Below are 13,188 nucleotides of genomic sequence, written 5' to 3'. Positions count from 1 at the left end.
AACCACCATAGACACCACAGTGGTATCCTCGATGTCTTGCCCTAACTTTTTTAGAGCAGCGATGTTCGTCAGGACTGTTTCCACCAATTCAAATAGGGACTGCGATGAAGCTGTCTGAATTGGTTTCAGGTCCTGAAGAGCAGCCAGATGTTTAAGAACAGTTTGTCTAAAATCATAACGGCCTAGAAGTCTTTCCCATGCGGAATTGTAGTTCTCGGGACTAAACTGAAAGAGTTCTATGACCCTAGCTGCGCTACCTACAAGTGCATTTTTTAGGTAACAAAATTTGTGAATTTCACTTAGTGCCGGGTTGTTGTGTACTAAGTGAGAAAAAGTGTCGCGGAATGCCACCCACTTAGTCCGGGAGCCATTGAAAGTTGGAATGACAACTGCTGGCTGCGTTAACCTGAACTGGTTAAGAATTGGTTTCCGCTGCGCTTCCGACTGATCTTTCAGCGCTAGTTTTGCTAGGTTGAGAATATTATAATAGTTATCCTCGAAAGCATCGACTTCTTCATCGTAACCCTCGGCATCTAGCAACCTGATTTGTTGCTGGACAGCAAGGAATCTGTCCAGCAGTGTATCAAAACTCTGATGTTTATCCCTTATCCTTTGGATATTGATGGGATCCGCGGTTAACAGTTTGCCAAACCTCGTTAACTCGATTTTGAGGCACACCCTGTGGTTGATCAACAACTCCATGTTGTTGTTGACGGAAATTGATACAAATTATTTTAATGAATAAAAGTAAACGAACTGTTTTTTGGAGAGGAAGTTGGGTTAGGATGATCGACCCTAACCTTTCTCTCCTGCTGGATGCGACTGCTTCCCGGGACTCTGCGTCCTGGTGAGGCTTCACGTGGTGTGACGGCAGCTTCCTGGGGCTAGGCGTCCTGGCGAGGCTCCACGTGATTTGACGGCAGCTTCCTGGGGCGCGCATTTACCGGCGCTCCACTGCGTCAGTTTCGGGGACCAGCTGGTGGACCCGCTGGCTCGTGCTACGAGCGACTTGACGCTCCCAAATTGCGATTCTGCGAACTCCCAAAATGGCGGTCATTTTTGATTTGAAAAAATACCGTTACGGCAAACGGCGTGTTTTCCCAGGAGTGTCTCGACTGAGGCACCCGACTGGCGTATTGTCGTAACTTGACAGCTTGAGCGCTACTCGGCTCCGAGTCTCAAAGTTCGTCCACGTGGTGGACGTCTTTGGGGTTACGACGTTGTGGCGCTGAGCTTCGGGGGACCAGATCCTGGACCCGCTAGCTCGTCGATGTGCTGTCCTAACCTGACGGCTGGGTAGCGCTGCTCGGCTCCGCGTCTGTGAGTTCGTCCATGTGGTGGACGACCTCGAGGTTAAGACGATGTTTTCGGATTCAGACCTTCGCGACGTGTAGGCGTCGTCTCACGTATCCGGTTCGAAGGACCAAAATGTTGCGTGTAGGGATACGCGTGCTGGTTAGGTCTTAGGTCAATCCAAAAACACGTGTGCTGGTGTAACAGTTTTATTGAGCTCGGCGTGGTCCGACCGCTTTGTAACGACGATCGGAGCCGACTAACGTCAAAATTGGGTGCTTTCCCGAACGCCGTATGACGGCGTTCGCGAACGTGCACAAACGGCGAAACGGGCGTCAACAGTTGTAATATTGAATAGTATTTCTTTAAGAGCCACGTAAATTTTTTAGATATTTTATAATATATTCTACAGTGATATATATTATGTGTAGGTAAAGCCGAGTCGTAATGTGTGCAAAATGTACAAAGTGATCGGCATACACAGGCGCCGTAAAGGAAAAGGGAGCTAAAATATTTACAAAATAAAACTTTTCTATAATTTTCAACTATTAATTGTTCATTGTATAAATTGTACTTTAATGAAGTATAATACTGAAACAAGTTACTCAAAAGAATCATTTCAATTATTATAATCATGGCATCAGAAAATATTACATTTAGAAGATCTTCAAATAACTAACATTATTGGTAAATTTCTTAAAATTATCTAACTGTTTTTAAAATATAATCCAATTATAGAGAAACACGTAAAACGTTCAACAAAAGTCCATATAAAACGCACTATTTGTAAAAAATATCTAATAAGAAATCATTTGTCGTGGAATTTAAGAAAAGTTTCATAGAATTCAAAAATATTTAAGTCCGACTTGAACGAAAATTACTACAGTAATTTTGAATTCTTTGAGGCAATATGGCTTATCCATTGAATATCTTCGTGGTCAAGGATATGACAATAGAGGCAATATGCGAGGTATAAGAAACGCTGTGCAATACTATATTTCAAATATCAATCCTAGAACGTTTTTTATTACATGTGTCTGTCATTTTTTAAAGTCTAGTCATTGTTAATGTTGTAAAAAGAACAATTAAACTGTAAATATTTTTTCAACAATCCATACTATTTATTTTTTCCGGATCGAAAAAGTGTTGGTAAATTTTCTAGTCTATTCGTTATCAACTAACGGTAAAGCATTGAGTAATACTAAAGACATATAAGAGCAATAAGTGCTTTGAATACCGGATTGAAAGGCATATATTCTACTTGGAAATATTTTTATAAGTTTAAGTAAGATTTATTTGTACACTTAGCAACGGAGTCAAATGCATCAAATTTTGACAACTTTATTTATTTGTGAATTGCTTATCTAGCACGGAGTGCTTACAGAAATACATAACAGTAGTATTTTTTCACAATGTAAAATCCGCAATTCCGCAGCAACTCTAATGCAAAAAAGGACAGATTTTTTCGTGTCTCGCAATTGCGAAAATTTTGTGAAAACCTATTTTAAAATTAAATTATTCATTCGTAATGGCCAAAACTTGGCTACACTCTGGTTACACTGATGTGACGACAGCGAAGGGCAGCACATTCTTTTGGTGGACCTCGACAAGTAGACATCGGCCGGTGTTGTCTCGTTTACCGTTCCCTCATATATATTTAATTAACATGTAAATAATATACTCGCAATAAAAAAATATTGCAGCGGCTCAATATGTATGTAATTGTAACCCGTCACCGTCTCTCCGACAAAATTTCTACAAAAATTGTGTTTTAGAAGCAAAAACCCTTACAATAGATGCAAATTTACCAGACTATTTTAAGCTTGGGCTAAAAATCCTAATACAACAAGAAAAACTTCGAGATAGAGAGAGAGAGAGAGAGAGAGAGAGAAAGAGAGAGAAGATTTTAAAAATTAAAACTTATTGGGAGCTTTCTAAGATCGAGCTCGAGTAAAAATATAGTTCAATAGAAAGCGAAATTATCTACCTAATCTCTCAATATTATTGTTTGGTCAGACGAATTTTGATAAAATAAAAATCAGTCATTTTAGTATGATTTAAAAACTTTAAAATTTACAATTTTTGTAAATTCTTTATTTTTCTTATTGTATTGTACTGTGTATATTTATTTTGTATCGGATTGTGTATAAGAATAGATTTTTAGTCACTATTTTTTTAGACACCATGTACACTAAAAACGGTATCTCTCTGTTAAGCAGTGTTTCTATATTATTTTTAATTCTGACAGAAAAACTAAAGCATGACGTTTTATACATTCGAATACCAATTAAAATATATTCGTTTTATTTAATTTAATTTTTACTACAAAAAATAAAAGAGGAGGAAATAATAACAATTTAGTTAAATAGCTCTACATGTTTTAAATTGTTTTTAAAACCAAGTTAATATTAAATTGGTGCTTAATTAAGCAATATTCCGATTTTATGATAAATAAAAATAATTTTTTTACCAAGCAATGGCCGTGATTGTCGCTGCTTAGTTCGCTCGAGGCCGCGAGCGGCGCGGCGCGCCGCCGGCTGCCCCACATGCTGCCCTTGGTCAGCTCCTCACCGATATTTATTTAAACTGTAATTAGTGACATTTCATTAACATTTGGCACTTACATCCGCCGGCATTGGTCGCTTTTGTCCGATCGTCAAATACCTGTAGACAGCTCAAAAAATGCTCTAAAGAGCATACATATTAATGAAACAAAAGTAGCATTTCACACCACTGTACATACATATAATCACTTATTTCGATTTAAAACTTCCTTTGTTTCCGTCTCGATGCATTCACACATGATAATTTATGCCTTTTATTCAGGCAATGTTGGTACAATGGTATTTATGTCTTAATCAATATTTGTTGTCATTCTGTTGTATGAGAATCAAACCAGAATCCCGTCAGATTTTTAAAGCTCGCTAAATGAAAACGTCGATAATGTTATAATGTTGATATTTTCAGGATTCACAAAAGCGTTCGTATTTGGATGTATACAAAATGGACCTAGCCGAGACCATGAAGAACGTTCTGTCGAAAACCAACTCGGGGAGTGTGGGCAGCTCGAGCAGCGGGAGCGGGAGCACCGGGGCTGCTCCCGCGGGTGCCGAAGGATACGTCACCGAGAAACTGTACATGCTACTCCAACTGTACTTGCAGAATAAAGGATGGAATCCGAGCGTGGAGCTCTTGCAATGCTTCACCGAACTCAAAGAGTCGTCCATGTTGCCCAGTGCGGCTTATTTACAGTAAGTTTCCTTTTATTTTAATGCAAATTGTATTTTCTTCTCAACATAAGATATCTGTAGAATTTTACACATTATTCACATTTGTATATATATTTATCATAAAATTAGCATTTATATTAAAATTAACATTATCACATACAACTTTTTGCCTAGCGAATCAAATGTATTGACAATTTTGAGTGACTAGTAACTTTCGTGTCTTTTAGTCTGCTTTCGTTAAAAACTCAGAAGAGATCTATATGTGAAAATACTACATATTTTTTTCAAAATATTCGGTCTACGCTTAAAAATCATTATGTTGTATTATCTGATTCTTGTGGTTTGTTATATATCATAGTGATATTTTGAAATTGAATATTGAATATTAAGAAAATACATATCTCCGATTTAAAAAAATATGTACAAATGCATATTTTTCAGTTTCATCACGATTTATACAAATTAAAATAATTTTTTCTCCGATTTTTGCTGAAATATGCATAGCAACGTTTTAACGGAATTTAAATCCTTAGCGAGATTAATGCCTTGTGAGTCATCTTCGACAACTACATTTACTACCTTTACACTTCTGAACAGGGATGTCATTTCAGCTTTTTTCAGGTCGGTCAGTTGTGGTCGTTTTTTTAATATTTCGATTTCATTAACCCTTTGAGGAATATCCCCGTCAGGTTGATCTTTCACTGTTTTGAGGTACCCCAGATAGTTATATATTTACATATAAATATAACTGAAGAAATAATAAATAAAAAACATTATATTTATATATTATTTTTTTAAATTTCATTTATTGTAAATAATTTTTCAATAAAATAATTTTAATAAATTAAAGAGTACAATATGATTGAACATAACAAAAAATATTTTATATTAATTTTATTAAAAATATCGAGAGTTCCAGTTGATATAAAAATATCCACAAAAGCCGAATTATATTTAATATATAAGAAATATGTAAAATAAATCAAAGCAATAAAATTATAATTTGCTAAATATGTAATATAAAATAAAAATTAATAAATAACAGATATAACTATGAAAAAATTGCCCCCATCTGCTCCTCCCCCCAAATGACGTCTCTGCTTCTGAAAATTATTTTCTTGGTTAAAAAACGAGCATGGTTACTGTTTTGTACAAATTTAATAATAAATGTTAGAATTATGGTATTGAAATCTCACTATCGGTGACTCGATGTGCTAAACTTCTTTTAGTTCTCTTATTATTTAATATTACTTAGTTCAGAGGAAGTATTATTGTTCATGAACAAATATGTTTTTAAACTAATAACCTTGTATTTTGATTGTATAATTTATACGTCTGTTAACATTTTTTTAGACTCATGGCATCTCGCGTAGCTTTAGACACACAAGGCAGATTGATTCTCCGCGAAAACGGTAAAATAATACTACCTTTTGAGCATTTTGCAAACGCAGTCATGCTCAAACACATGAACGGACCCCATGGACTGCATCTGGGAATCGAAGCTACCGTTCGAGCGGTAGTCGACTCATACACGATCGGTCGAGAGCAATTTGGCATGGAGAAAGAGTTTATCATCGAAGTCGTCCAGAACTGTCCGAATCCGGCTTGCCGATACTACAAAAGTCAGTTGGAGCTGACTCAGAAATCCATACAACAACATCTATCTCAGCAACCGACCTATATTCCTGGTACTTTTCATATTTTAATATATGTATATATATATATTGTCAAACTGCATCTTATCATTTTTGCTCTTGTAGAAGCTGGCGGTGCTTCGTTGGCTGAAAGTCAAGCAATGGAACGATTGTTGCGCGGAACGCCTTTACCGCAGGACTTTCAACTACCTCATTTGGCAGCTTTAGGTATAATTTATCGATTGTGTTTAATGATGTGAGATTGAATAGTGTTATTGAAGATTAATTATATTACAGCGGCGAGTGGTATGGATTTAGGCTTAGATACTTCTAAGAATCAGAGTAGCTCGAGTCATCCTTCGCACGCCGCCGTTCACGCGGCAGCTGCATTGTTGGATCGGGAGCAAAGAGTGCGAGATAAAGGGCAGCAGCAGATAAGAGAAGCAATTATTCATCAACAAAATAGGTAAACAACATGATTTTTTAAAGTAGATATTGATTTGTAGCATATATAAGATTCTGTAACTTTCAGACGACGAATATGAAACTATGTCCATTCAATAGATTATTCTGATTTTTATCACTCTTAAAATTGATTTTGGTCATATTAAACTAGTGTTATTGTGATTTATTTATTGTCAATCAAAGTTACTTAACCGCTTAACCCATTTAGACCTGAAACTAATTTAGTCAGAATATTATCATTTTTTATTATTATTAATACAATTAAGGAGGTCCCAATGTCATATTAAAATACGGAAAAAATAATTACATGAGGGTTGCTGGGAATCAGCCGTACCATATATGGTACAGTAGCTCATGCACACTCAAAAGGCGAAGTATGAAATTTAATTTTTACTTTATTTTTAAGTATGAGAATACAATAAAATAACATCCTACAGTTACAATTTTGAATGCATCTTCCACGATTCGTTATATTATATTAGCTTTTAGTATTATTGGTTTTTTAGTATTAGAGGCATGTACCACTTCTTCCCACAGATACTAATTCTATACGAAAATATGTTCAGGTCAGTGATTATTTTTCAGTTATTGCGAGTGCCATTGAGTTTTATGGACTGGGTTTATTCCAATGGCATTCGAACAAACTTGACACCTTACTATTATCATACCTTTTACATATTATTATTTAATCACCGACACAGTATTTGTAGAACCCTCTCTTTATTTTTCGCCATTTATTGTCAAGTAAGGGTCATTTTCTCTAATTGTTCCAGTGACTTGTATATTTATGTTACTTAGTTCATTTACCAGAGGCATGCATGTGAAAAAAGTGTTTATGAACAAGTGGTAATTTTCTCCCGTTCCAAGTGCAAAAAGTACGGGTTAAGATAATACTGGCACCAAGACCTAATTCAGAGTATCTGACATTCAGGATTGTACATGCACTCTGGTATGGTTCAAACCAATTAATATACCCAACTGAAGTTGTTCCCGCCCACGGTTTGTATCCAAATCTAATTGGTTTACTTCGAATAAATTATTTGCAACTATGTCTTCCATAATAAGGCACCGTGTGGCTTCATCGACACTATAATTTTCTCTGTGTAGACTATACTCCAAAAATTTGGGCAATATATTGTTTGTAAATGGGCGAACTTTATAAAATTGCTCAGATTTATCTAAATGTAGATTATCAGCACAATGCAAATTTGAAAATATCGTTGAAAATATGTCTCTTGATAAAACCTACAATTTAATTATTTTTAGAATCTGGAGAGTTTTCATGAAATTTGTATTGTACATTGTCCTACTGTACCAAATAGGGTACACCATATTTCAAAGTGAAAAAAAGTGTACAAATATTTAAAAAAAACATTGATAATATTGTACTAGCATCATGACTAGAAGTGTTATTTATTAGTTAATTCCAAAAAATAATAGATAATTACCAAATAAATATTTTTTTCCAACTTTTTGACATCATAGAAAAAGAACTACGAACCACTGTTTTAGTTGTGTTTGTATTTACTCTCCCATAGCTTTCAGAGCACTGAAATTTTTTTATTGTTTTATTTATTCCTTACTCTTGACACGAAGCTGAATTATTGCCTTAAAATTTGATTAGACACCAGAAAAAAAGTTCAACGTACTGTACCATATATGGTACAGTAGGTCTAAATGAGTTAGGGACGGGTTTTCATATGACCCATTAGGTGTTTTTCCCCCTTTGCATTTGGTAATTTATTTAGCATAAAATATTTCACCATTTAAATGCCTATTTTGTAATCTTTCTCAGAATTTAAAACAATCCGTAAAGTTGGAATTATGTATTATGAATTATTATATTGTTCTATTTTATTAATATTATATTATAAAGAAACAGGTGCGATTCTATAGGGAATTATTTCAAGAAATATGTGCATATAATACTAGATTTACAGGTATAAACTCGTCAATATAAGATATATAAGATATATAGTGGCCAGATTTTCAAAAATAAGAAGTTTCCGAAAGTAAAAATAGTGCTAATATATTTGCATTGTTCAAATATTAATATATTTGCATTGTTCAAATATATAAAGTCGTAAAAAACCATGAAATAATACTGTGATACGAATTAAATAAAAAAACCGTCAATTAGACGGGTCTGTAAATCTAGTGTTAAATAAATACTTTGTTCCATTAAACAAATTCTTAGAGCTTTTATGTAAGGTAAATCTTCGGATTTTTTTCGGAAAAAGAGTTGCAGAGTTATTCATGGGGTGTTCACTGTTCTGACCAATGCTCGCTCGCACCTAATCTATTCACCAGTAATGCACAAATAATTTGTTTTATGGAACAATAATTTTATATATTGCTCATTTAAATTGTCCTCTAAAAAACTGTTTTTTCGAGTAAATGTTCTAAAAAAGTTGTTTTTCATTTTTCTGTTGTATATTTATTATTTACCTAAAAAAAAGGGGTGAAGAAAATATCGGTTTTTGAACCATTTTTAAAAAATATTTCAGACATGAAGTGGTTAAAGTGAAAATATAGTTCATTAAGTATCAATAGGATTCTGAGAATAATAAGCACATTCTCATCTTGAATATGCCATTCACAACCAATCGGGTTCCAATGTACAGTTTTAATGTATTCAAAATATCGAGGTTCGGTAGACCTATGCTGCTGAAAAATTTAAAAGCCCAACTTTTTACCAGTAACTTCTATTCTATTGTCATTTGAGTTAAATAAATATGATGAAACTAGCATTGCTGGCGTTTAAATTACTGTGCTGCCAAATATGTTTTATAAAAAATGATAAAAGAATTAGTACGGATTTAAGAGAATTCCTGAATTTTTTCTTTTCAAGACCAAATAATCTTTAAATATTCTGCATTCTTGTCTATAAATTATAAAAAAAATTGAACGATGCTGACTTCTATACACTTCATATAATGTCCGATGACAATTATCGTTAGAAAGATACTTGAATTTATTTTACCATAGAGTGGTCTGGTATTGATCTGAAGTAAATTTAAAGTGATGTGACTAAGCTTATTATTGATTCAAACATAATTTTGTTTCATATGTAAATAAATTGTCAATATTAGTTCAAAAATTTATGGTGGCATAATTTTTATTGAATTTATTTCATTGCAGAGCTATTGCTCAACAAAACATGGAAAAATATGGATTAGCAAATTTGGAGAAGCAGCGAGCAATCCAGCAGCAGATTGAAAGCTTAACGAAACAGGTGAATCCCAAAGTATCGGCAGGACTATCGACAAACTCTTTAACTCATTACGATACTTCCGAACATAAGCTCAACGATTTTTTAAGGTTTCACATTTATTTATTAAAAAAAATTGTATCTTTTTCTTTGATATTTTACTTATATTTTATATTCTTTTAGAGCGAATTTGGAGACTTTAGAGGGTCTTTCGGCGAGTAGTTTGAGTGGTATTGGTGGCACAGGCAGCGGCACGAGCGGTACGAGCGCCGGAGGCGGCCAGGAGCGAGTAGTGCGCGCTTTCGCCGAACTAGCTCGCAACTTGCACCGCATGCGGCCGTGCGTCAGACCTGCCATGTGCAAACCGTACGGCAAGCAGAGCGAGCAGCTTCAAAAGATACTCATGGACACCATACAGCTGGTGCAGTCGTTGCGGAGTTATCTACCTCCGCCTCACATACAGGTCACCTCGTGGAAAAACGACGACAAACTCAGGTGAGGAAAGTTACCATTTCTCGCTATGTTGTTTACAAAGAGTTGTCGTTGATTTTTAACGGGTCCTTGAACGTTTCAGGTCTGGCAGTGTTGAAGATCTCACGACGGAAAGTAGAAAAATAGTCACTGGAAATTGATTTTTTTATTTAATATTTTTTTGGGACTTTTTAAAAGCCAGTGATCTTATTTATTTGATTTTAGAAGAAAAATATATGACGCATTGCATATTATTTGAGTTACACATTTAATTTTTCATGAATAAGTTCCAATCGGGGTTTAAAGGTAAATGAGCCAAAATTCTGGGAGATATTTTTATATTTATAAATTATTGTTTTAATTATAATTCTGATTGACCGTCTTAGATTAGGCTTTCCCTAATCTCACTCGTTGATAACTAGTCGCACTAATAATTATAATTTGGCGAAGGAAATGCAAACAAAGATTACACAATGAGCGTTACATTAAGGTCGTGATTGGGATCGATTATACAAGAATACAGAAATTTCATAGAAGATTATTTAAATATTATTTTAAATAAGCTTACTGTAAAAGTAATGAATATGTATGGAGATGTTCTTCTGTCGATGTTTGTCAGTAAAGTTAATCATCAATTACAAAATTGTATAATCATCTACTTAACTTAGTTCATAATTTTCAGAATTATACAATTACTTTTTCTATTAATCCACTTGACTTAGTCATTGATTTTGTTAAGCATGGAAATATGTGACAAAAAACGGGACCGAAATAAATGCAGGGCATATGGTAACCCTAGTTTAAAAGTACTTGTAAAAAAGAATAAGAGGCAAAACGTATTCTTGTTTGACATCATATATTTTTGCTGTCTTTATCATAATTCTTTACTTTTTTATAATTTGTAGAAGTTTGAATGTAAGACTTTGTCAAACGCTTTTTCATAATCTATAAAGCTCATGTATATTTTTATTACCTCAGTTATTTTATGACTTAAAATTCTTATACAATATACATTTGGGTTAATATTATTTATTTTGTCTTCTAATTGAAATCAAACATTTTCTCTTGATCTGTAGATTATTCATGATATATAAAATAGTATTGATATGCTGAAGTAGTTCTAAAATATTTATTTTTAAATATATAAATATGGATACGTATTTATTTGATTGCTTTAATTGTTTTAAAATATTTTTTTTAAACCCAATGACTAAATAAGTTGGTGATATTTTTAAATTTTAAAAATATTTTTTTTTTGCAATTTTTAACATATAAAATTTAGTACTAGTAATCGTCTACTTTGAATTTTGATCTCATATTTTTATTTATTTTATCCATTGACATCACAATCATCAATATTATAATGCAATGCGTTGATATGTTTACGTATTCCCTTTCTTCTTGATCTCTAGTTTTCTGTGACAGTTTAGTTAAAAGTTCTGCGTGACGTCTATTTATTGTATGTCAATATGTGTAATGGAGACTTTCGGAATCATCTCTTCATAACATTCTAGTCGAAATTGAGAAATAAACGTTTCAAGTTTACGAGCGGTTTATATAGTAAGGAATCATGTGCACATTGTCATAATCTTCCTTTTTAGATATCTCGTTGTAAAAAATTGGTATTTAGTCCAGGTTTTATGATTGACAACTGTGATATTGTGAAAAAAATCAAAATAAAATTTTGAATAAAAACATCGGTTTAGGCAATTTTTATGATAGGCAGTCTTTTTAAAAATATTGTTAGTAGTAATTAGTCGGACGATGGAGTAGATTATGGATAGTCATTAATGTTAAACATTTTTTCTATTGTTGGCGGCAAGGGAATGATTAGAGATTGTCTTTTTGCTAGTGTAGTGTTTCTTTTTTATTATCGGACTCTTACCATTGGTTTGACAGCAAGAACTGAATAATATTTATTTTTAATAGTTTAATGTATGATTACGGTGACTCGTGAGGTTTTTTTTTCATTATTATATAATTGCTATTTATTAGTCTCTTGTGCAATGTATATTTTTGTATCGACGGCTGCTGATAGCTAAGATTCGACAATATGTTTTTAAACTCATATTTATTTTGCTGGTGCTTATACTTGTCATTTTAATGTGTTCTGTCGTATAGTAAGTAATAAGATTCGGATAAGTAAGAGATATTTAGTCAGTAAGGAATCGGATTAATACGTTCGCTTTTTGTTTGACTTTTGGACACATGCTTAACGATCTTGCCGTGCAATTTCCCTTGTTATGATATGCAATTTGATAGATTTTATTTTAAGTATACCTCATATTCATGACAGTTATATTATATGATTACTATTATGCGTTGTATCTGATTCTTATTGTTTTATGATAGATTTTATTGCATGCAATATTGCATATGAATCTCAAATTATTTTGCTTTTATTTTATTTTTTTGTTAACGTTTGCAATACAAACGGAGTAGAGTTTAAATTTGTTTATATTTTGTGTATATATTACATACATATTTATATATATGTACTCATTCATCAGAAATTATTTTTCTTTATAAAAAAATTGTAATAAATATTTATATAATATATTTATATGAATATTTACAGTATTAATAAAAAATGTCTCATAGGAAGTAGTGCGACTGATAATGTAATAATAAGTTTTTTAAACACCAATGTTTAGCTGCACACGCTTTCTTTAGCTCGACGGTGACCGTCGAGCTACAAGCAGTAGTATCTAAAGTTATTCCAAGACTGTTTATTAGATAGCTTTACTCTTTTTTACTCTCTCTGTAAGCTTTAGAGTCTAAAAACAATGGGATATCAAAGCATGTGTACGTATTGTGTGTTTTTAGTGTGAAAACGCGAGCGGTGCAGTATTAACATATTTATATATATACATATATAAAAATA

General features: G+C 33.1%; 1 protein-coding gene across 2 annotated transcripts; it reads left to right on the top strand.

The window, feature by feature from the left end:
* Positions 1-3,766: 3,766 nt before the first annotated feature.
* Positions 3,767-10,561, top strand: LOC148230510 (uncharacterized). 2 transcript variants are annotated; one of them, XM_088195167.1, is made up of 8 exons: positions 3,767-3,851; positions 4,261-4,544; positions 5,877-6,211; positions 6,284-6,385; positions 6,455-6,623; positions 9,764-9,943; positions 10,017-10,328; positions 10,408-10,561. In XM_088195167.1, the coding sequence occupies exons 1-8, from the start codon at positions 3,840-3,842 to the stop codon at positions 10,463-10,465; spliced, it is 1,452 nt and encodes a 483-aa protein (XP_088051293.1). In that variant the 5' UTR covers positions 3,767-3,839; the 3' UTR covers positions 10,466-10,561. The 2 variants fall into 2 exon arrangements, with proteins under 2 accessions (XP_088051293.1, XP_088051294.1); XM_088195168.1 differs by having other exon boundaries at positions 3,786-3,881.
* The last annotated feature ends 2,627 nt before the right edge of the window (positions 10,562-13,188 follow it).

The sequence above is a fragment of the Plectrocnemia conspersa genome, unplaced genomic scaffold (assembly GCF_051122295.1).
Source record: "Plectrocnemia conspersa isolate PC_06_02 unplaced genomic scaffold, ASM5112229v1 ptg000010l, whole genome shotgun sequence".
In the NCBI taxonomy this organism is placed as follows: Eukaryota; Metazoa; Arthropoda; class Insecta; order Trichoptera; family Polycentropodidae; genus Plectrocnemia; species Plectrocnemia conspersa.
The sequence above is the reverse complement of the archived record's forward strand: the minus strand, read 5'-3'. Positions and strand labels throughout refer to the sequence as shown.

Excerpts from the sequence above, each read along its gene's own strand:
- LOC148230510 (XM_088195167.1), top strand. Across the intron at positions 9,944-10,016 it reads AAGCTCAACGATTTTTTAAG|AGCGAATTTGGAGACTTTAG; the intron begins GTTTCACATTTA and ends ATATTCTTTTAG. Across the intron at positions 10,329-10,407 it reads AAAAACGACGACAAACTCAG|GTCTGGCAGTGTTGAAGATC; the intron begins GTGAGGAAAGTT and ends TGAACGTTTCAG.